Here is a 26101-nt window from a genome sequence, read left to right as displayed (position 1 = left end):
AACCAAAGTGAAAAACTTTCAAAATCTTAGTTCTTTGTGCAGCATTTGAATAATACTGCAGTATTATTCAAATACTGCAGTATTTGTGTTTATTCAATTACTGTCATTATCCAATATTTGAATAATGACAGTAACTGTAGCTCAGTTTGCTAATGGCTTATTACCAATTCCCCCCCCCCCCCTCCCATTTAAAGTTTGCTAATGGCTTATTACCAATTCTTCCCCCCCCCCTACATTTTGTACAAAATACTATGGGATTATGTGGTATGTGGTGCATGCAGCATGTATACATTCCAACAGATAAGTGGGCTGAGAGATCGGGGAGCGTATATATGTGGAAAATGTAGAAAATGGGAGGAATTTTGTGAGTTAGATATTAGTATAACAAACCTCAGTAGTGTTATGTCAGAAATGGGAGAATACTGACTGAGAGAGGACAGACAAGTAGCATGATCGAAAGCGAGGATAACGGGCAGAATCTGGATGAAAAAACAATGTGAAGTTTTGAAAATAGTGTTACATGGGAGAATGAATGGCAAGCAACAGTAGGTAGTTAGCAGAGAGAGAGATGCACTGAAAGAGAAAGAGGAATGTCTCAGGAATGAGGTAAGATTTTTTTTATTTTTTTTTGTATTTTTGATTTTGATTTTTGCCACGTAAACATTTCGTCACATTTGCGTTAATAGCCCGGGTGTGTTTTCAAAATGCATACATCTTTGAGCCATTCGAAAAGATGTAAAGAGAGCACAGTGTGTCAAATTCTTAGTGTTGTATTATTTTTAAACCGTGAGAAGGAGAGACTAGATGAGCTGAAATTTTGAGCTCACTCAGCACCTAGTGGCTGTGATTGGTTATTGTATCAACCAATTCAATTAAATGTTGTCATCAGAGAGATTACTACATCCGATGGCTTTATTAGAAACAGCTGTTACACATTAAAATACAAACTTATTTATTACTGACCATTACAAAAAACAAACTACATTAGAGCCTACCAGTTTCGCCAGCAAACTGTCTGGCTTTTTCAAGGTATTTACGGAGACATAAAAACTAGTAAATGCAAATTGAAAGGAACATAAAAAACGTTGTAAACCAACTAGTAGCTAAGGTTACACGTTTGCGTGACAGAGAGGACTTACTGTTCTTATTCATTATCACGCATGCGTGTTTGTTGTAAACGTGTAATGTGATTACTGGCTAGCTGTAGTTCAGATTGATTTTGAGAGAGGATCAGGTTTTTCCACGAACTGTTTAGGATTGCACCCTGATTTCTGTTAAGGTTTCCACCAGTCATTAAATGTGTGGTTAAATGTACAGAAATGATGTGTTAAGCCGGAAGAGATACTTCTGTTGTGGTTTACATCACCAACATGTTCTTTTTGTCTGATTTCTAAACTCCGTGAAGTTTGTCCAATGTAGGCAAGACCACAGGAGCAAGGAATGTAATATACTCCTGGATATTTGCAGAAAGGCACCTTATCTTTTGGGGACTTGCTGATGTTGGTGGTTGGGTTGAAGACCACTCTACAGATATCGTTTATTCAAGGAAGCCACACTAGTGTTAATAACCAGTGGAAACCTCAACAGAAATCAGGGTGCAATCCTAAACAGTTCGTGAAAAAACCTGATCCTCTCTCTAAATCAATCTGAACTACAGCTAGCCAGTAATCACATTACACGTTTACAACAACCAGGATATGTGATAATGAATAAGAACAACAAGTCCTCTCTGTCACGCGAACACCTAACCTTAGCTACTAGTTGGTTTACGTTTTTTATGTTCCTTTCAATTTGCATTTACTAGTATTTATGTCTCCATAAACGCCTTGAAAAAGCCAGACAGTTTGCTGGCAAAACTGGTAGGCTCTAATGTAGTTTGTTTTTTTGTAATGGTCAGTAATAAATAAGTTTGTATTTTAATTATATAAACGACCAAATATGTTTAGTGTAAGCTGTTACGCGTTTTCTGAAACTGAAAATCTGAAAGTGGATGTTAGGAGAAAAATGCTAATTGTTTTTTCTTTTGCTTGTGCAGTATAGCATCTGTTGAAGTTGCAAAGTTTTTTAACGGTATAGAGACATTTTTATCCTAGTCTTCGGAGACAACAGACAGTAAAAAATATCTATTTCTGAATAAAAATAAATATTCTGTGTATTATAAGACATTGTTGATCTACAACAAAATATCAGCATGTGTAAGACTGATAAGTCAAAAGAACCGCTGATACTAAAAAAAAAAAAAAAAAAAAAAAAAAAAAAAAAAAACTAATCAGATGCTATGTATACTGAATCTCAGTAAATAAAATAAAATTCTTGGAAAACGGAGTGAAATATACACAAACCAGAGAAATACACATAACATGTGCAACAAATTTCACGAGATGATTTGCTGCTCCATCAAACCATATTTATTCCTGCAATACTTTCTCTCTCAATTCACTTATTCATGTTTAGAATTTATAGGATCGTGCTATTCGCTCTACCCAGCAACTTATAGGACACAAATATCACAAATGATAATTATTAATTATTCGTTTACCATTAATGAAAGTGTTTCTACTCACACTTATTCCTTCCTATTCTCACATGTCTTATGATGGTTCACATATTTTCACCTTTGAGTATTTCAAATATACCAACCAAATATAGCATTCTCTTTCATTGTTGTTTTCTAATCAATCATAAAACAGATTGTTCCCCCACTCTACACAGAATGTTAAAGTTGTACCACCTTACCCCAGTCCTGAAGATACTTTCAGTCACAAACTTTGTTTGCTCACACTTGGATAAAGGATTAAACTAAATTTATTATACTCTAACCAAGTGAAAAATAAACTTTCAACATCTTTCTCTAAATCCAGAGTAATTTATTAAAAAAGGGTGGCACACCATTTGGCAACTCCTATAGGTAGAGATGACCTGCTAAAGCTTCTGCCTGGTATCTCAACTTGGGCCTGGCTCCCACTGAAGAGATCACAACCTCTGTGACAGATGGACAAACACCAACTGGGACTGGGAAAACTGGCTGAGCTTCAAGTGGCAGGCTAGGGAACTGTTCCAAAAATGAGGGCGCGAAAGGGCCTACCAACAACGCAAACGGCTGAGGGATCTCTACAGGGAACTCGGCTGGTACCGGACAAACGAACAGAGCGGAGTTCCCTGCGGACATCTTATCAGGCACGTAGAAATAGAGCTGCAGCAAGAGCGGCAGAGTAGAGTCGAAGACCTTGATTTTCGAACGAGACTCTATCTCAGAAATTTGGAAACACCTTCCGCCGCATTCTACAACCAACAACGGGTGGCGGCTAATGATGAGAAAACGATTCACCAGATCGAGGAGAAGGGCCAGATTTTATGCTCAACCAACGAAATACTCCGTCACTTTCATCAGCAGTATATCGGTATCTTCTCTGACCGGCAGGGCACGGATGACTTCAGTGAATGGGACGCAACACGTTTTCCCGATCATCTTAGTGCCCTGCAGGACACGCCGATAACTGCAGCCGAATTAAAGGCCACGTGCAGAATGATGAAAACAAAGAAGATCCCAGGGCCAGACGGACTGGGGATAGAATTCTATAGATCTATCTGGGAATTTGCATTGGCAGCGTTAATAAACATCTTTAACGAATTCCTCACTTCGGGAAACATCCCCGAGGAATTCGTTAAGAGCCACACCATCTTTATCCCCAAGAAAGACCGAGATCGGACCTTGTCGAATAACTGGCGTCCAATCTCCCTAACCAACGTAGACTACAAGATTTTTGCAAAAATTATCTGCACACGCCTTAAGGGCGGTATCGAAAAAATAATAACAAGCTCACAGGTCTACGGGATCCCTGGTAGTTCTATGGAATTCAATCTCTTTTTGTTAAGAGACTTGATCAAACTGGCCAAAGAGAAAAAATACCCCTTGGCACTTCTCTCCACTGACCTGGAGAAAGCGTTTGACAGCATCAACCACAGGTACTTGCAGAACATCCTACAAAAAATAGGCGTGGGCCCGAGACTTCGGCGTACAATTAAAAACATGTATGGGAAGCCACGAGCCAACTATCTATTAATGGGTTTCTAACAGAACCAATCTGCATAAAGAGAGGGGTTAGGCAAGGCTGCCCGCTAAGCCCCCTCCTCTTCTCCCTAGTATTAGAACCCCTAATCAAAAGAATTGATAACACCCCCGCAATTAATGGTATTCCACTGCCCCAAGGCTCCAGACAATGCAAAATAGTGGCATATGCAGAAGATGTAGTGGCTCCACTCAGAGACTCTGAGTCCATCTATATCTATCTGCACACGCTGCAAAAATTCAGCATAGTCAGTGGTCTTCGCGTTAACGCACAAAAAACCAAAATCAAAAGTTTCGGAAATTTCCATAGCACTGGACTTCCCTACGGTTTAACGCTACAGACACAGCCCCTAACTATACTAGGCGTGCCCTTTTCAGACACCCTAGCACTACCAATCCAAAAATTGCAGGAGACGAGCAGGGAAAGGATAAGGCTGTTCAAACCAACCTTCTTCTCCTTTTATGGCAGAGCGACAGTAATAAAAACAATCGTCACCCCAATGCTGATGCACACTGTCAATATCACAGGCATCACACTGGCACAAGAAAATAAATTATCAAAAGAACTCCTGGATTTCTTCTGGAATGGGAGAAAACGCGAAGTAAAGAAATACCTACAACTCAAACAGGAAGAAGGGGGTTATGCTCTGCCCGATCACAAAAGCTTGCTACAAGCAAACACGTTCAAAACCATACGGAAGGCCTTAAACTCCAACCACATTTCTGGCCTACTAATTAGATATTTTATAGGACTTTTCCTCCCCCTCTTTGGGATCACGGACTATGCTGGACCCCGCGCAAGGGGGGTGCCCAAGTGGTACCGTACAGTAGTGAAATCGATCACAACACTCAGAGACAGAGGAATAGCAATCCTCACACACAAACCCAAAGCAGTATACTGGGATTTCTTCCAACTTTCCAGGCATGATACACCCAATCTTAGTACAAATAATGAAATTCTCTTCAGAAACATCAAAAATAGCTGGGGACAGCCTTTTCATCGGGATCTAGCCTGGAGAATAGCCTACGGGCGGCTCCCGGTGAAACTGGTGAAATCCCGGCATGTACCTAACCCGTGCGACCCATTCTGCGATGTCTGCCGGGACGTGGAAACGGTGGACCACTTCTTTTATTTTTGCCCACCAGCCCAACGCATCTGGCAGAGACTCAGCACAGCATTGGGAATCCCCATGCTGACAGTAGAAGAGGTCGTACGACTACAATTCCTGCCACCAGTCCAAAAAACCCAAAAGTTCACTATCTTCCTAATCAATGTACTAAAATATCACATCTGGAAAGTACGGAAAAAATCCCAGATACGAGACGCAAATTTAATGTATGCAAGAATAAGAAAAGGTTTCTTTTTCTACTTACCCAAATTTCTTGCACAAGAAAGGCACTTACTAGGAGACTTTAAATTTGTGAATCAATACTGCAAACCACCGACAATATGCTTTCTTATACAGGGACGCATCAAGCCCTGTATATCTCTTTAGAACCCAAAAAACCCACCATCCCCCCCACCCCAGGAAAAAGAATAACCACTCTGTCTTCCCTAGCCACAAAGCTTTCGCTGGCACGGTTTCTTTACTCCAAACAAGGGGGGGAGAGCTGAGAACCCGGGCGGCGAAGGCTTACTGCGAGGCGGTGCCGCTCCTCGTGAGCGGCATCTCCCGGGCCAGTCTCTTCCCCATTCTAAGTCCCAGTGGTACCAGGTATACAAGTTCCTCAGTAAGTTCCTATTCATTCCTACTTACTGGACCTTAAGTCCTGTTATTTTAGATTTAAAATAAATATTTAAATAAGTCCTATTATTTACATCTTGTCTTTAAAAAAAAAAAAAAATTATTTACCTGGAATAAAAATAAGGATATTATATCTAGTAACATAAAAAGAACCTCCATTAATACTGGAGTAAATCATTACTTTAGATAAAATAATATGTGAACTATAGACAAAAGTCTAGGTTTAACCTTTTTCTGAACAGGTAAATTGAGATTATATGTTACAGACCAATTAGCCAATAAGGATAAACAGGTTGACTGAGGCCTCTTTTTTACCTCCTACTATCCTACTCTATCTTATATCATACTCCTCTTTTACTGTCTGCTGATCCTCAGCATGCTTTATTCTCCAAAGGCCAATGATGAGAGATATGAACTTCCATTCTACCTCAATAAAGATCGAAACTAGTCTGGGTAGTGGCCCTTCCCTTAATGCATAACAATAGACATGTCTGCAAGGAAATGTGTTTTGCATTATAGGAGATACTGAGACAGGAGTGTTGGTAACTTGCTCCACCTTTGCAACAAGTTGCCCTGGTGTTGTACCACCTTACCCCAGTCCTGAAGATACTTTCAGGCGCAAACTTTGTTTGCTCACACTTGGATAAAGGATTAAACTAAATTTATTATACTCTACGCAGAAGTATTCAAAGTTATCCTGTAATTAATTGCATTGGACTAATTAAGATGAGTGCTGATGTACCATGCCCTCTCAAAACTTTTGTACATTCATAAAATGCAATCCCACAGTCATGGGTGTCCGCAGGGGGGGGCACTTCCCCCGGGATCGATTAAAAAATTACACAAATTATAATCATAAAATTGATTGAGAAATGTAATCTTACACCCTCGAATGCTTTGTCTGTCTTAAAATTTCATTATGGGTTGGCCTGTTGCGGGGTAGCCATAGAACACGTGTTTTATTGCAGTAATAAAACACGTGTTCCTGTTTTTGATTCATCTTTTTCTGATTTGTGAACAGTGATTGGTTAAGTTTGCCCTCTGTCTAATAAGTTACAGAGTGAAGTGTGAATTGTAAATTTATAGTGAAGCAAATTTAAACGAAAAAATACATTCTTAAAAGGTAAGTGTATGTAATTTAATATTATTTTACTTGTTAGTTTTATGATTTTTTTTTGCTTTTAAACTGAAATAATTTAATTCAGGATTAATTAATTAGTTGATTTTTAATAAAATATGCTGGTCAGTTTTTTAATATATGAAATTGTGCTAAAAACTATTAATTCTGAATACCTTTTTTTCTCACAAGAATTAAAATAATGTAAATGAAAATAATGTATTTATAGTTTACATCGACAAATAATTACATAAAAAAAGCTAAAAGACACTTATTGAGGAAATTATTTAATTAAATCAATAATTATAAAAATTTACTGATGTAATTATTTGTCTCCAAGCTTCCCCCCCCCTACCACCTAGAAAACATGATATTGAAAGTTTATTTTTCACTTGGTTAGAGTATAATAAATTTAGTTTAATCCTTTATCCAAGTGTGAGCAAACAAAGTTTGTGCCTGAAAGTATCTTCAGGACTGGGTTAAGGTGGTACAACACCAGGGCAACTCGTTGCAAAGGTGGAGCAAGATACCAACACTCCTATCTCAGTATCTCCTATAACTTGCCAAATGGTGTGCCACCCTTTTTTTGATAAATTACTCTCGATTTAGAGAAAAATGTTTAGAGTATAATAAATTTAGTTTAATCGTTCTAACCAAGTGAAAAATAAACTTTCAACATCTTTCTCTAAATCCAGAGTAAATTATTAAAAAAGGGTGGCACACCAATTGGCAATTCCTATAGGTAGAAATGACCTGCTAGGGCCTGGCTCCCACTGAAGAGACCTCAATAAAGGTCGAAAAAAGTCTGGGTAGTGGCCCTTCCCTTAATGCATAACATTAGACATATCTGCAAGGAGATGTGTTTTGCATTATAGGAGAATAGGAGTGTTGGTAGCTTGCTCCACCTTTGCAACGAGTTGCCCTGGTGTTGTACCACCTTAATCCAGTACTGAAGATACTTTCAGGTGCAAACTTTGTTTGCTCACACTTACTTTCAGGTGCAAACTTTGTTTGCTCACACTTGGATAAAGGATTAAACTAAATTTATTATAGAAAACATGATAGCACACCCAACCGAAATGATCATGCAACGCCACTGTATACAACCTTTTATGGATGGGACTGAGGACTTTTAAAATCACTTTCTTAATTTTTATTTATTTATTTATTTTAATTTTATTTTGCAACTAAGCCATAAATTCCCCTCTAAAACTTTTCAAGCACAGAACTTTTTCAAGCCAGTTAAGGTGATGGTGACACACTGTGCAATGAAATTTATCTATGCCTCAAGATGATCATGAACATTTATGTCCAGAGTGGAATTTAAATATGTATCCTGCTTGTTAAAGAGTGATTAACACGTTCGCTGCCACGCTACTTCAGCATAGTCTGTTCCTGTAAGCCGAGCAATTTCACTTCTTCAAGGTCAGTACGGTAATCTCGTTGCCAGCGGTAAGCGTCATACGAGTATACTCGTAGCTGGCTTGTGTAGCTGGTTTACCAACTACGAGTATACTCATAGTTGGCAGCGAACGTGTTAATAACTATTTCATAAATTAGAGATTCCAAGAAATTATATTCTTGGTTTAATCCTTTATCTAAGTGTAAGCAAACAAAGTTTGTGCATGAATCATCTTCACGACAGGGCTACTTGTATATAGAGGGTAATTACTTCACATCAATTGCTTTAGTATCCCATAATGCAAAAGACACATCCTTCAGGGTGTGTATAATGCTATGCATTATGGAATGGGCCACTATCTAAACCAGTTACAACCTTTATTCAGATATGTTAATGCAGGAATACCTCTCCCTGCTTTACAAGATCACTTTAAATCTTACTGAATGACCTTAGAGGATCACTTCTGACCTGACTACAGGATAGGAAAACTCAGTGGTGTGATTCACTTAGTGACAGGCAAAAAGCCACCAAGTGGGATCTCTCTCTCTCTCTCTCTCTCTCTGCTTCCCAGGAAGTAAGCAAACCCAATGATGAGTATTAATAACTGTCAACAGTGAGAGCCAAATACTGAAGGGACACTAAGGTTGAAGTATTGCAGAAGTCACATATACAAGTAATGAAAAGATGTATCACTTTATTATTCAATTACACTGGATCAGAGATAGATGCTGAAAGTTCTTCCACTTGGTTATATTATAAGTTAAAGATGCCAAGAAATCATATTCTTGGTTTTATCCTTTATCCAAAGTGAAAGCAAACATAGTTTGCACATGAAGTATCTTCTTCGCTTAAAAAAAACAAAACATACTATTTCATACTTTAGAATAACTATTCTGTGATTTATATAAAAAGAAAAGGAAGATGGGGGATTTCAATGCCAAGGCAACTGCACACTTGATACTTCTCTTATACAACAATGGCACACTTTTTTTGTAGAACAAAAAATTGTTTCGGTGAATCAAACATTTTTACATTAGATGATTGAAAATGATAATATTCAATCCATCCAATGAAATCAGGCAGAGAAGTTATGAAGATCATCCTGCTTAACATTCTTATAATATCCGAGAATGAATAGATGAGAGTTACTGCAAGGAATTTGTTTCTTGATGATGTTTCAACATTTCTACTTGATGGATCAAAGCAGATGGGAATTTGGACACTAAAAATTAACATAAAATGATTATTGCTGCCTTTAACCTTTCTGCAAAATTAAAGAAATTATTCAACTCCTCTAAGGATCCACTTCCTCCACTGGTCCACCCTGGAGTATACCATATTCACTGTACCTGTAATTTTCTTTATATAGATGAAACAACACACACACAATTCCTATCTGAAAAAGGAACATAAATGACACATTAATAATTATAGTAAGTCTGGCCTTTCTGATTATTCCCTACATAGAATCGACTGCAAAGGTACCTGTTCATTAAATCACACCAGAACGTGGTATGAGTACAAATTCCAATTCATGAGTACATGAGTAAATTCATGAGTACAAGATGTCTGTTAAATTCTTATCAATCACCATAATCTTAACAATAATGGTGGTATTAAAATCCTAAGAATATGGATGGCACATATTCTACCCACATAACCTTTTATTTTAAGAGTTCATTACAAATTATAATCAGGACTGTATATTTTTTTTCTTCTGCAAACCAGGTCTTTTCTCACAAATTTTTTGTCTTGTCTTGTTAAAAGATTGGAATAATATTCCCCTGTTATTGTTTTACCTTTTCAAGATAATTAATAAACAAAATGCCTTTAGCATCCTAAAACACATATGTCATGGACTATTCCTGCTGATGGAACCGATTTTGTCTTCTTCGGCATTGAACAACTGGCTTTTGTCCACTGTTTTCACTGCTGCTTGGATTCAATATAATTACTGAGATATAATACTAAACCACGATTATGGGTAAGATATGTAGACGATGTTTTCGTCATTTGGCCACGTTCAGAAGAAACCAAACCCTCCATAACTTCGCAGACTTCCTTAACAGTTTAAATGACAAAATACAACTCACATCAGAAGTAGAAAAAGATAGAATCTTTTTCTTCTTCTGAAAGATAAAATCCATTTCTGGTATCTATGTACGTGTTCCCACCATCAACAGGTGCAGAAGCAAGGCATTATAAAAACTCTCAAAGAGAACGCTATTACCATATCCAGTGATGATAATAAAAAAAAAAAAATAAAAAAAAAAGGAAAAAAAAAAAAAGAAATAATGTATATTAAAGATAGTCTTCTAAAATATGGTTATAATTTCAGAGCTATCAACAGCATCTTGAATGGACCATCTCATGCCCCATGACAACAACCAGACAATGACACAATTTTCTTATCTTATATGAAATATGTTACAGCAAATAGCAAAAATCCTACAACAATATAATTTAAACAGTCTGCCTTTTGACCTCTATGAAAAGTCTTCATGATGTTAATATTGCCAAAGCAATCTCAACCGCCTATGAAGAGACCAGGAGTATACAAAATCTTTTGAAATTGTGGTGTTGGAAATTGAAATTGTTGGAGAGACTGGTTGGTTTGGAGAAAAAAATATCCATACAAATTTGGACTACCTTTTCACATCATCAACGAAAAATATCAAGTTAATTGGCAAGTTAATTAGAGGAGATAGCAGCATTGTGTGCTCTACCCAGAATGAGTTCTCAGAGGTTTCAATAATAATTAGAATTATTATTCAATATATATATATATATATGACTATCAGTTGTATTTACTCAGCAAGAAGATATATTCATACTTTTTACTGACTGAATTCCAAGAATTAGACAAACAATTAATTTTATTTAACACACAACATGTTTTGTCGGAAAGCCGACTTCTTCAGGCGTGAGAACATTGAATGCAAACATAAAAACACCACAAAGAAACATTTTGGTGTTTTTACCACTACATAATTGACTATAAACTACAGTTAAGTTTGAACTGAAGCTACAGTCCTGGCTAAAGTTCTGTTGTTAGGCATCTGTAAGCGTGTGACTTCACGAGTGTGCCAGTATCTGATAGCAGAGCTAAATGAGTCTGGTAAATTATAACTAAGGTTACTGTTTATGTGATAAGAGTCCAGGACAATTTCTTTAGACTCAACTATGTGGCATTCTACCTCATTGTGACATATATGAAGGTTTGATGTTGTGGTCCAGTTTATCTCATGTTGACAGCTTTCACTATTTGTGTTCACTGAGAACAGGACATGGCTAGAGAGGGCGCTTGCTCTGGTTTTGTTATAAGCAATGTCCCTCTGATGTTCCTCGAGACATAGGAGGATGGACTTCTCAGTTTGGCCATAATATGGTTTCCTGCAGTCACATGTGATTTTATATACACTTGGAAACTGAAAATGGTTGTGAGCCTGTTTGGGTTCGCTTAGAATTGATCTGAGTTTAGGAAGAGTAGAAAAGCGTTTTTATGTTAAATTTTTTCAAAATTCTTCTTAATTTCTGGGAGAGCGAGCTGATGTATGGTAAAGACATATAAGGTTTGGGGGTTGTCCTGTGTTTCTATGTTGTTTTGATGACGGTGATATAGTTGTTTATTAAGATTGGTCCAGTATTTTAACTAACATTGGTCAGCAGAAAAAACAATGAATATTAGTATTATTTTCAGTGCACCAGACAGTCAGAAGATGAGACTAAACACTCACAGACCACAAAACCTAATGTACTTTGCCTTGTAAACATACAGTACGGAAGTATACATGTTTATATGTTTCAATCATATCACTTGACCAAAGACTAGAGACCGCAGATATGAGAGTCCTGAGAAAGATTAAAAGCGTGAACAGATGGCATCAATGGCAATATCATTAAAAACGAGGATATTAGGGAAGAACTAGACATTGTCAGCATCCAGGAATGCATTAGCAGAGCTAATCTCAGGTGGTATGGTCATTTAAACAGAATGGGTGAGGAAAGATTTGCAAAACAAGTGTTCTCTGCCAGGTTGGCAGGAAAATGACCCAGAGGAAGACCAAGATATAGGCGGATTGATGCGGTACAAAGTGCCTTAGACGATAGAAATATAAGATCTGATAATGTTGGGGTCTTGACAAGTAACAGACTGATTTGGAGGAAAATTGTAGATAGGAAGTTAGTAATGATGTAAATTTTTCATGTAGTACTATCATGTCCTGTACATGTCAGGAATTTGATGATGATAATCAGATCACTTCTTCTTTTCCCATCAACTAAGCTCTACAGGGCCAAGTTTTCTTAATCTGTCCTCATACATAGTCCCTGGTGATTGCACTCTAATGCTTTCTTATGCTGATATATATCCAGATGACTTGTGCACAGAAATCCAAATGTTGCCTAATCAGTGCCTTCTATAGAACTATTGCCTCCTTATCCCTCAATTTTTTTGTAACTTTTACAACTTTTGTGATGTCTAACTTGCATTTCAGCTGTCAATCGACAAAGATTACCAGATCTTTCACTTCCTGGAGCAAAATTCCTATGACATAACAAACCCCCTTTCCTAGCCAAAGTATGACTTTAAAGTTCAAAACACCGAAGTGACTTTCCCCATTTTTCAGTCCAAAGTACTAACCTATCCTAATTGTGTTGTGATAGTATCACATTGGCGCTTCCTGATATTTTTCTTCTTAATTTGGCCTCATTTGCAAAGAACTAAATATCTCCTCACAAAAACTATGAACTATCACTGATATATAAATTAACCAACAGTGGTTTCCCAGAACCAAATCCTGTGCCATCCTGCTTACCTTCCTGTTGCACCTCTGTATGTAACTCAAAGGCTCCTGTACAACCCTCCCTAATCAAGCTACCAACCGACTATCCATCCATTGTTCACATTACAAATTACTGTTCACTTTCAACAGTAATTTGTTATGCGGTAGTCTGTCAAACACTTCAGCAAAATCTAGAAATAATTCCCCATATAAGCATCTCTTCTGTCAAATAAAGCTGCACCTTCAAAAAGCAGAAATGTTAGTTTTTAACATTTCTGCTTTTTGCTACACTAATACTACATGCTAGACGAAATAGGGGAAAAAGTAAACTGGGTTTTGCTTAGGAATCCAAACACAGTTTTTGGTCACTTCATGCTTTCAACAATAATATTCATGCCTTCAACAAGAATACCGACATGCCTTCTCGTTGATGAGTCTTTCACTCTGTGGGGTCTTAGGGTGGTAATAATAATAGGTGAAGAGGTGGTATTACACTGGGTAATGCAACTCATCTACCACCTAGCGGTGCACAGTATTCGAGGTTTGGCTTTTCTTCCGAGGGGTGAGAAGCCACACAATGACTGATGTCACTAGTTGATAGTTTTCACCAGTATGATGGTTCAGTAGGCTTGGAACATCCAGGATTACTAACAGGTCCACAAATGTGAAGGTTTAGGCAGCTGATTTGCTTGCCATAAATATGCTGGTATGTGCTAAATATCAAAAAAGTTCAGCATTCACCCAAATCTCACATTGAAGTAGCCTTAACATAAATTCAACCAGCATTTGAGGCTTAGTCTTAGATGCAATTGTAGATGCTATCTTGGCAGCTCAAAAAAATTCTACAGTTCCCTTTCAGGACCCAATTATTTATCTTAAGCTTCTCAGCTATTTAAAATAAAAATATGTACAATCTCATCCTTTCTTTTAGAGTTTCAGAGTTTTAAAATGAATGTACAATCTCAATTTTACATGAACATTACTAGCTCTTCTGCAAGAATATCTTCAATGACTTTTCTTATCTTTCTGCAGGTGTACACTCACAAGAAATTTGAATAATACATTTGTGGTATTATTCCCTTTATTGTAAACAATGAGTCAAAAGGAATTCTGCCTGCTGACCAAGCTTTCTAAATTATGTAATATAACTTACATATTCATTATCATAAAGGAATTCTCTCTCTTAATGAATTCTATTCACCTATTCTAGGAGAAACAAACACTATGGCATTTACTCTGATTTTGAAAATGATGTATCATTTTGTTTCTGGTTATTATTATTATTATACTCTCCATTGAGTTGACAGACTCATCACAGGAGGGTCATTCAACTGACAACATATTTATCATATAGAATCTTAAAATCCTTAACACTCCTTGCATTAACAACTCACTCTTGTAATTTGTTCCATTCACTGACAATTCTCCATATAAAAAATCGACTCCTCACACCCCCTCTTCACTACACTTTTACATAACTTCCAGGCATGCCCTCTGGTTCTTCCCCTCTCACCTTCTACTCTTTTTGTAATCCCCTCTCAATTAATCTGATAAAATCCTCTCACTAACTGAAATGTCTCTATGATATCACCTCTCTTCCTCCTATCCACCAAACTCTGCAAGCCACATTTCTTCAGCCTCTCTCTCCATTGAGAGCATTCCAAGCTCCTGATAATGTCTTAGTCACTCATCTCTGGACCAGCACCAATGTCTCTACATCACTTGTAGATATGCTATACATACAATAGTCCAAGTGCAGTCTAACCAGTGCCTTACACAGTGGCACAACCACTTCCTTATCCTTACAAGTTAGAGTACTTCTTATCATTGCAGCACTACGATGTGCAGACTTTGCAACACCAGCAATATGCCCTGTAAATTTCATTCTACTGTCAACCATCATTCCCAAATCTTTAATCTCATTAACTTCCTACAGTACAACACTATCAGTATAGTACACAGCCTTATATTTCTGCACGAAAAAATACAACACTTTACATTAATAAATTTAATTTAATCCTTTATCCAAGTGTAAGCAAACAAAGTTTGCACCTGAAAATATCTTCAGGACTGAGGTAAGGTGGTACATCCCTTGGCAACTCACAGCAAAGGTGGACCAGGCTCTCATCACTCCTTGTCTCAGTATCTCCCATAATGCAAAGCACAGCTCCTTGCAGACATGTATACTGCTATGCATTAAGGGAAGGGCCACTATCCAGACTGGTTTCGACCTTTATTGTGGTCTCGTCAGTGGGAGGCAGACTCTTCCCTTTATCCAAGTGTAAGCAAACAGAGTTTGCCCTGAAAATATCTTCAGATATTTGGATATCTGAAGATATTTTTATCAAAATATCTGAGATATTTGGATAAAGATGAGACACTTGGATAAAGGATTAAACTAAATTTATTATAGTCTAACCAAGTGCAAAATAAACTTCCAACATCTTTCTCTAACTCCAGAGTAATTTAATAATAAGGTGGTACACCGGCTGGCAACTTGTATAGGTAAATATGACCTCTCCATTGCTTCTGCCTTAGAATCACCACTCTGGGTCTGCCTCCCACTGACGAGACCACAATAAAGGTCGAAACCGGTCTGGGTAGTGGCCCTTCCCTTAATGCATAGCAGTACATGTCTGCAAGGAGCTGTGCTTTGTATTATGGGAGATACTGAGACAAGGAGTGATGAGAGCTTGATCCACCTTTGCTGTGAGTTGCCAAGGGATGTACCACCTTACCTCAGTCCTGAAGATATTTTCAGGCGCAAACTTTGTTTGCTTACACTTGGATAAAGGATTAAACTAAATTTATTATAGTCTAACCAAGTGCAAAATAAACTTCCAACAACACTTTGCACTTATTGATATTAAAACTACAATCCCACTCTTTTGTCCAAGTCTATTCAAATTTTCCTGAAGGGATTTAATATCAGTAGTGCTATGTATAATTCTTCTCAACTTTGCATCATCAGCAAATAACCGAAGAACCCAGTTATTCCACATATTATATCATTTACAAATAAGTTAAACAGAAGGGGCCCAAGAACAGACCCTTGGGGCATGCCACTGGTTACCCTCCTTTTTTTTGAAACACTGTTCCATTCCATCTTACACAACCTGTTGGTATCATTCAGAGAGCCAATCTCTGATCCATCTAACCAATATACTATCTACTCATCCTCTGCAACTTGTACACCAACTTATCATGTGGTAATCTATCAAACATTTTTCTGAAGTCTAAGAATATCACTGTATATGATTCTCCCTTATCTACCACACTTGTCACCTTATCCTAAAATGAAAGTAAATTATTAAAACAGGACCTACCTGCTTACAGATCCATTCTGACCATCATAAAGAATGCTATGTCCATCAACCCAATTCTGTATTCTATTCCTTACCAATCTCTCCAACACCTTGACCACAATTGCAGTTATACAGACTGGCCTATAGTTGGAGACTTGTCTTAGAACCATTCTTGAGGAGTGGTACTATTTTGCCATCTTTCCACTCCTTAGGTACCTTACCCATTGCAAGATTTAATAAAATAACCAGGTCAAGGGCATAGCCAAGTGTGGTGCACATTCCTTAAGAAATATGTGGTGATATGTCATTCATTCATTCACGCAGCTTTATTCACATCTAACCCAACCAACATATGATACACCTCTGTTTCTTTCACTTCCAATTCTCCTAATACTTGCTTCTCTTCTATATATTATACCGCATCATTTACACCAGTATGATATACACTGATAAAGTGCTTGTTCAAGAATTCCAGTATATCCTTTGCCATGATTATCCACCAATGTTAATCTGCTATAATTATTCTTCCTCTTGCTTGCCACCATGTAGCAGAAAAACTGACTTGAGTTAACCTTGGTCTAACAAGCCAAACTCCTCTCATACTGCACCTTTTTCTTTCTTTACCATGCTTGTCCCCTTCTTAGTCTGCACTTTATACTCTTCGTGGATCTGATCACCACCAACTGTTTTGTACGTCTTCCTCCATAACATTTTCTTTTCCAGCATAGCTTGCTTGATTTCACTGTTCATCCATTTCACTCCTACTCTATTTACTCGTTTAACACTTGGTATGCAGTCATTCATTCTTTTGTCAGATACTGCCTTGTGACTTACAATGCATTGTCAACATCTTTTCCACTCAGCTCATCTACCCAATTAAGACCTGTCTGATAATACGATCATCTTCATCTTTAGGTGATCTTAAGACCTGTCTGATCATAGTATCAGACAGGTCTTAAGATCACCTAAAGATGAAGTGCCATTCTTCAAACATCCTGGAGTATATGTAATTCCATGCATGTGTGGCCTATCGTACATTGGCCAGACCTCTCGAAGTCTTGAAATAAGACAGAAAGAACATGTGGGAGATGTAAATCACAACAGAATAATCACATCAGGTTTAGCTCACCATTTTTTGATCAATCACGTTATAAACTAGGAAAACAGTTCTATGCCTTACATCAAGGATGACTACAGACACAGAACTTTTAAAGAATCAGCAGTGGTGCTATGCACAGGCAGCAATTTTAAATAGAAATCAAGGTGCTATTCTTAAAGGCATTTGGAAAAATCTCATCAATTCTCTCAGCTTAACTGAACTACAATTCTCAAAAAACCACACAACACAGTCATGTACCAGATTCTGACTAATGCATGTGCACTTCCAAATGAGAATTATCAAATGTAACGGTCTGACAGGTACTAACGCTTATGTATTCATGTAACTTGGTGCATTTGTATTTACACTAGTACAGCCTTGATAATGCTAGACAGTAGCTAGTGAAGCTGGTTGGCAATTTGTATTTTATTCATTAAATCGTATGGTCTCTTATTAATAAAGTTGTCAGTCAGAATCACCTTCTTTTTACATGCTCAACTAATTTCCCTAAACATTTCACAATCAGTATTCTCTGCATTCCCTGACATATAACAGCATCATATCATATATACTAACCTGTTTATTTCAACTTCACACCACACAGATGCATGCACTATCAACTTTCACACTTTGCAGACACAATTTCTCTGCAATCATCAACAGCACTTCCACTCTCTTTTCACATTTCTATTCTTCCAGAAAATTATAAATCCTTCTAGTTCTATTCCCAACATCATATCCTCCTCAGACAACCAAGTTTTGCTTATTCCAATTATTTTCAGCATACCGTCTCAATCAATGCAACAAACTCACCTCTCTTGTTTCGAATGCTCCTTACATTAAACATAACAATCACTGTGTGTTTGAAGCCATTCTACCAGCACCAACATTCTCTATTCCAGCTGCTATACCACACATCTCTCTCTGTGGTCTGACCACTCCCATGTCCCTGATCCTGACTCTGATTTCCCTTCCTACCTGTCTCATCTTGTGCTGCTGCAACCACATCTTCAACCTCATATCTGTCTTCTTCCTGCCATACAATTTGTTGATTTGTGCTATCCCGTTTCACAGGTAGACTCTGATCATTTGTCCTTTCTTTTAGTAAAATGAACTCTGATCATTTGCTACGGTAACTTCTTGACTCAGTGCCTTCTCAAAAAAAAACAATAGCATTTCTAAATGCCCAACACTAAACTCATTCAAATGTAAGCCATCAGCTTTATATCATTGCAACTTCCCTTCAAATTCACTTCACAGATTTATAAATTGAATCCCCCCTTCATTCACACAACTCAGCCATCTTTCTATTCATTATCTCCGTTCTCTTTCTCAATTCACTATTATCATATCTGGGCAACATGCCTACGACTTTCCCAACAACACTATTCTTATTTACCTGCTGCAATAACTTCCTCAAGTTTCTATCAATTTTTGTTTTCTCCCCAACCAAGTCATTTGTGTCCCACGACCACCACTAATTTTGATGCCAGGTATAGAACACCTGTTCTATAAATAATGTCAAATAAAACATCAAATTATAGGCCTATCTGTGTGTCAGATGTTGTTAAAGTGCTTGAGAGGCTAGTGAGAATCAGGATCCAAAATTGGGTTTAAACAATGGATTTGCTAAAGAGAGGTCATGTTTAAGTGATCTACTTACTTATTACAATAAGGTGACAGCTTTGTTAGACAGAGGAGAGGGATACACAGTAGTACACTTAGATTTGCAAAGGCTTTTGATAGATTACTGCATGATAAGTGGATAGTCAAACTAGAGTGGATGAGGTTTGGATATTAGATTATTGCATTGCATCGGAGACTGGCTATTTGATAGGTATCAGCAAGTTGTGTATGGGGGAGCAATATCCCAGAGGAGGAAAGTCACTAGTGGTGTGCCTCAGGGGTCTGTTTTAGGGCCATTACTGTTTAACCTGTATGTTAATAATATTGGCAAAAATTTGGATGGAATATTCATTGTTTGCAGATAGTGCAAAGTTGGGAAAAATTATGAAGAGTAGAGAAGATGCTGTGGTCTTACAAGAAGACTTGAATAGATTGAGCAAATGTGCATGGGAATGGGGATGCCAGTTCAATGATGCAAAATGTAAAGCTTTAAAATTTGGGAAACAAAGATGGGATGGGATGGGATGGGATGTAGAATTTATTTTTAGTGTTGATATACTGTTGTAAGTGGAGGAAATAAGAAATCTTGGGGTGATAGTGGATAAGGATCTAAAATTTTGAGGACAACACAACAAATTCTCAGAATGATGTGGAGCTGACTTACAGAGTAAGGAGATTCTTCTTGTTCCATTGTATAAGGCTCTGATTAGGCCACATGTGTGCCAAGATTTGGTTGCCTGGTTTTCAAAAGGATAAAGAGATGTTGGAAAGGGTCCAAAGGGACTGACTAAGGTAGTTTCTTATCTCTGGAATGTTGAATAGGAGAAAAGGTTGAGAAGATGCAATTTACAGTCTGGTGGATAGGAGGAAGAGGAGTGATATGATATATTTACAAGTTAGAAAGTGGTTGTTATAGGATCAATGTTGAAGAGGTTTTACAGAAAACGGTGGGAGATCAGGGGAGAAACAGAGGTCATAACTGAAAGCTGTATAAAGAGGATGTGAGCAGGGAGAGTGAGAAGAAAGTTCTTTGCATTCGGACTTGTGAATGATTGGAATGCCTTGCCTGAGAGGGTGGTATCTGCAGAGAATTTGAGTGTGTTCAAGGTACAGTATGATGAGCTGTGTGTATGTCAAAAGGATCTCCTAAATGAGTCTTTGACTCAATGGGGGTCTTAGAGTAATAATAATGATAATAAAATGGTAGATGGGTGGTAGTAGTGTCATTGTGTGTATTTTGAGAATTAAATAGTAGGGAAGACAGTGGGATGTGTGTAGTGGAGTAGAGTGCCCTCTCGCAATGAGTTCTTGGATTTCTTGGAGGTGTCATGCAGTAATAATAATAATAAGATAGAACTAAATCCATGAAACTAAATAAGTACACCAAAATTCTAATGTAGATTAATTATAAACTGATATATTCATAGCATATACTTGAATTCAAGTATATGCTATAAATAATAGCATATTTGAAAATTAAATACTTTTCAAAGTTCAGTACAAGCAGGGTGATTAAACTTACTTCAAAATCTTTCTTAGGAAATTTATCAGAACAATGTGGACACTTAACGCAAGTCTTAGGACATCTGCTTCGCACATGTTCATCCAATGTTTTACGGTTCATTCCAGCATTACAATGAGGACATTTCACCTGATGGTAATCACATTTGCTTTTGTGTTCCTGTAAAAACAAATAATTCTGCCATTTGACCTATTCTATATCAAATACCATTCTTAGATATTTTAGATGAGTTAGCACAAAGTTTATAGACATAACCTTATACAGTCAACTCTCGGTTCACTTTTTACAGTTGGATATCCACAGAATTCTTTGCAGACAATTATTCGCAGGGTAAAAATTCTTCTTGACAAAACTGAGATAATATTGTAATGATACAGATACATACATAAAACAAATGCAAAACAAGAAATATTACAGAAAATATAGGTTCTTTTATTTATTTAATTTATTTAACTAAAAGATCCAGGTCGATATTGGTGGAAAAAAGAGCAGACCCAGGGTGGTATCTGCAGAGAATTTGAGTGTGTTCAAGCGCAGTATCATTCCTCCACAATAGTCTCCCACAGGGCTCTGTGTCAGCCCCTTTACTATTCAACATCTGCATGCCCAACATTCCACATACCATCTCAAGCAAATATATGTATGCCGATGAACAAGCGATACTACACCAGCTCACCTCCTTTGCCAACCTGGAAACAACTTTGAACACAGACCTAAATATCCTGGCAGAGTACTTCAAGCAGTGGTATCCAAAGCCAAATCCAATAAAAACTGTGCCCACAGCAAGGATATGTGCTTTGCATTATGGAATACTAAGGCAAGTGATGTGAAGTCTTTAGCTTCTATATACGAGTTGCCTCAGTACTGAAAATACTTCGGGTGCAAACTTTGTTTGCTTACACCCGTAAAAAGGATTAAACTAAGTATATAATTTCTTGGCATCTTTAATTTAATGTAACCCACTCCAGTCTCTGACTCTCAAAAATCCACCTAGTCTTCACCTAAAATTGAGAAACCTTTTCTAGTCCATGGAAAATCTCTCTTCAGTTACCTTCCCATCAACATCTGATATGTGGATAGAACGCTGGTCCAACAATCTCCCAACAGATGGCTTCCTGGTTGAAGATCCCTGTGCTCTGCAGCCTAGTTTTTCTCTTCCTAGGAAGATATGGTCATTTGTGAACAGGTGTGGCTACCTAGTACACAAATGGAAACTGTCAAACCATCCTTATTGTGACTGTTCCCCCATAGCCAAGACAATGACTCATAGTGTGAATGACTGCCCAAGATGCCAATTTCATGGAAACCTCCAAGACAACCACGAGGTGATGGACGAAGCCTGGATTGGCTTTCCGGATTAGACATTGACCTATAGCTGCATTGTATTCTTTTTACCATAAGAATAAATAAATAAAATTTAATTAGATTTTATTTAGCTTTTTTTTTATAATATTATTCTGTTTAAAATTTTACTGATTAGTGAGTTTTTTATTTTTGTTTATTTTATAGATGCTACTTAGATACTACAGGCTGTGCAGATGGGATATTAATTTTTTTTACAAAATTGTGATAGGATGGTTAGAGAATGTTTATTTATTTTTGTAACCTTTCACTATTTTTCTGCATGTTTACAACACTTATCTAAATGTGATTTAAATTTTTTTTTTTCACTGAACTAATTCAGAAGATGAGGTGCTTTCAATTAGAGCATACCCATGTATTTTTCATTATTATTTTATATTATCAGACCTCTATGGAGTCAAAAAATTCATTGCAGGTGGTCCTCCATCATACATGCTGCTCATCATACTTTGACTTGAATGCATTCACTGTCTCCACACCCACCACACTTCCAGGCATTGCATCCAAACCACTCATAATTCTAGACACAGGTCGTCCTCCTACTCCTCACCCTTCTTATATAGTTTCCAGTAGTGGCCAGGGATGGCCTCTTGTTCTTACCCTGATTTTTCGAAGCTGTTATTTATTGTTTTACAGGATAGTTTAAGATTATATGTGCACTTCTGAATAACTATATTAAGCATAATGATGTTAAATTACATAACTGCTTTCATGATGTCGATCAGCTTAAGGCAAATTCCTATACACAACTGAAATACTAATTTTCACCTTATTTTACAAAATACTACACTAGTATTTTATGAAACAAAGAAATTTTTAAATTGATATATTATTATTATTATTTTGGGCTACTCCAGGGAGTCCTTAGACTCATCGAGTGAGGCCCTAAACTCCATGTCAACACAACTATTTCACATTCTCACAGTATCTATCATACCTTGCCTTGAACTCGCTCACTGTCGTAGCACCCACAACAGACTTTGGCAGCTTATTCCACTCATTTACCACTCTATCAGCTCTGCTAACTACACTCTTGCCCAGCTTCCATAGGTGTCCCCTAGTTCTCCCACCACCAGTCCTGATCTCAAAAATATCCTCTGAATTAATCTTATATAATCCTTTTAGCAATTTGAATGTCACAATCATATCTCCCCTTTTTCCGCCTATCAACTAGTTTCTGCAACCCACAAATCTTCAACCTGTTCTCATATGGTTCATTCCATAGACCTGCTATCATCTTAGTCACTCGGCTCTGGATTCTTTCCACCTCCTCCCCATCAAGAAGGAACCGAGGTGATCAAATCTGGGCACAGTAGTCGAAATGAGGTCTTATCAGGGCTCGGTACAGAGGTATAATAACTTGCTTGTCTCTGCTCGTCAAGGTATTTTTCAACAACCAAGTGAGTTGGTGAGTTGTTTTAGCTACTTTTGCAATGTGCACCTTAAACTTCATCTCCCTATCCACCAACACTCTCAAGTCCCTGGCCTCATCAATCTCTTGGAGTACAGTTCCACCAATGTGGTATACTGCTGCTAATCTTTTCACCCCAAAATGCATAACCTTACACTTTGTCACATTAAATTGACATCCATTCTCCTTAGCCCAGAACTCCAATCTATCTAAGTCATCCTGCAAGACTTTGACATCTTCTGCATTCACTATCGCCCTACCCAACTTTGCATCATCAGCGAACAAATGAACTGTTCCACTTAGATCCTTCCCTATATTGTTAATGAACAGATTAAACAGGAGTGGTCCAGAACAGAATCCTGCGACACACCACTAGTCACAGGCCGTCTTTTGGACTCCACTCCTGAATAAACTACTCTTTGATATCTCTCCATCAACCACCCACCTATCCATCTCACCAACCCTATATCCATTCCCATATGTTGTAGTTTACGGATTAGAATTCCATGTGGTATCCTGGAATTCTAATCCGTAAACTACAATACTTCACTTTTGTCAGGTCCAGCAGTATCACCGTAAACCCATTACCCTTATCCAGTTCTGCTGTCACCTTGTTATAAAACTTGAGCAAGTTACTGAGGTATGATCTACCCTTCACAAAGCCATGCTGTCCCCTGTACAGTATCTCATTTCATCAATCCATTCCTGTATTTTTCCATTGACTACTCTTTCTCCAAGACCTTGAAAATGACTCCTGATATGCTGATCGGTCGGTAATTTGCCACCATAGTCTTGGATCCTCCTTTATGCAGTGAAACTATTTTCCCCTCTTTCCATGCCTTCAGGACTAAACCAGACCTGAGACTCAGATTAAACAACATGGTCAAGAGCACTGATAATTCCTTAGCCGCTTCACGCAAGACCCATGCCGGTATACCATCCAATCCCACAGATGTATTCACATTAAGGTTCTGTAATAGACTATTCACCTCCACTTCATTCATCACAATTCCCATATAAACTAATGGTTCCTTCATTTTTTCAATGTCACCACCTGGATGATATACTTTTGCAAAGTGTGCGCTCAGTAACTCCACTATATCGAATGGTTCAGTGACCTCCTTACCATAGTCATTCCTTAAAATCATTTTGCCATGTAGTTTTTTTTCTTGCTTGCAGCATATTGAAAGAACTGTTAGGGATTCTCTTTTGCTAATATCTGTCAGTATTTGTCTTCTTGACAAAAGAATAAAAAAAAAAAAAATGTATGTGCATGCTTCCAAAGTGAACTACATAGTTTATTAATTTTTGTTGTGAACAGTTCGAAAATAATAAATTATAATCAGAAATATCTGTAATTGGAATTACTGGTAAAATAGTAGAAACAGTTGGCTGAGTGTTTAACGTACCCACTCTCCAACCACATAGTTTTTTTTTTTCCAGATTTCAGGTGACCACTGGTGTACCCTAGGGACCAGTTCCTATCCACTGTTATTCAATGTTTAAATTAATGGCATCAGGAGATATACAGCTGTTTGCTGATGGTGCAAAACAGGCAGGGTAATCAGGGATGCAAACAGCATGCAGCACTTGCAAAATGATTTGTACAGGCTGGAATAGTACGCAAGTGAAAATGGCTTTATCAGTTCAATGTAATGCAAAGTTATAGATGTTAATGTGATAATATATCCATGGCATATTATACTGGAGGGATTATGCTAGAAGAAAATTATCAGGATAGGGGGATCTTGCAGTTTTTGTAAGCAGGAAGTTGAGGTTCAGGGGGAAGGAATACAGCAAAGACTGCAAGTACAACTCACAGGTTAATTGAGTTAATTGCAATACTGAAAAGAACATTGACATGCAAAGATAAGGAAGTCATTTTGCAGTGATACTTCACCAGGCCTGTTGTGTATGCAGATCTGCTTTCTGAGGTGATGTAGATCAGCGTTTCCCCAACTGTGGTCCGTTAGTTTTGTTGAGGAGGCCGTGAAATAATGAAAACAAATTTAAAATGTTTTAACAACTCTCAATATAGAGAACCTGTTCTTTATAGTTTCCAGAATTGGCCCCTTATTCTATCCCCTTCTTCTGTTCTATGAAAATTTCTTCCACATTAACCTCGTAACAACCTCTTATCAAGTGAAACATCTCAGTCATATCCCTTCTCCTCCTATTCACAAGGCTTTGCAAACTGCATTCCACAATCTGTCTTCATATCCCAAACACGAGGTACAGAGTTAGTCTTCTCTGAAACCTTTCTAATAAATCCTCATCACCATGAAAACCTTGGAACCAAATATATGCACAATAATCCATATGAGGAAAGATCAAGGCCTTATGCAATAGAACCATAATTTCCTTATTTCTGCATGATAAGGTCCTCCACATCGTTGCCGTAATCTGATGTGATGACTTAACAACTTCTGCAGTGTGACCTCTTAACTTCAGATCCTTGTCCACTACCAACTCCATGTCTCTTGTCTCCCCAACCTCCTCTAAAATTTCCCCATACCAAGTTTATATTTTGCATACCAATTTTCAGAACACTTTGCAATGTTGAACTGAGCAGTTCCACATACTTACCCATTCATATAAGCTATCCAAGTCATCCTGTAAGGCCACAACATCTGCTTGATTTCACATCACTCTCCCCAGT

The 26101-nt window shown here is 37.6% G+C and overlaps 1 protein-coding gene across 2 annotated transcripts in view; it reads right to left on the bottom strand.

Annotated features, from left to right (window-relative positions):
* Positions 1-26101, bottom strand: part of LOC150106015 (uncharacterized) — a 387593-nt gene that overhangs the window by 175655 nt on the left and 185837 nt on the right. For both annotated transcript variants that reach the window (XM_090393743.1, XM_090393744.1), the window contains exon 11: positions 20670-20828. In XM_090393743.1, coding sequence (XP_090249869.1) covers positions 20670-20828 — 159 coding nt within the window. The remainder of the gene's footprint in view (positions 1-20669; positions 20829-26101) is intronic.

This window comes from Typopeltis vanoorti, chromosome 6 (assembly GCF_054136105.1).
Source record: "Typopeltis vanoorti isolate ZY-2024b chromosome 6, IOZ_Tvanoo_1.0, whole genome shotgun sequence".
In the NCBI taxonomy this organism is placed as follows: Eukaryota; Metazoa; Arthropoda; class Arachnida; order Uropygi; family Thelyphonidae; genus Typopeltis; species Typopeltis vanoorti.
This window is presented reverse-complemented; position numbering and strand designations above follow the sequence as displayed.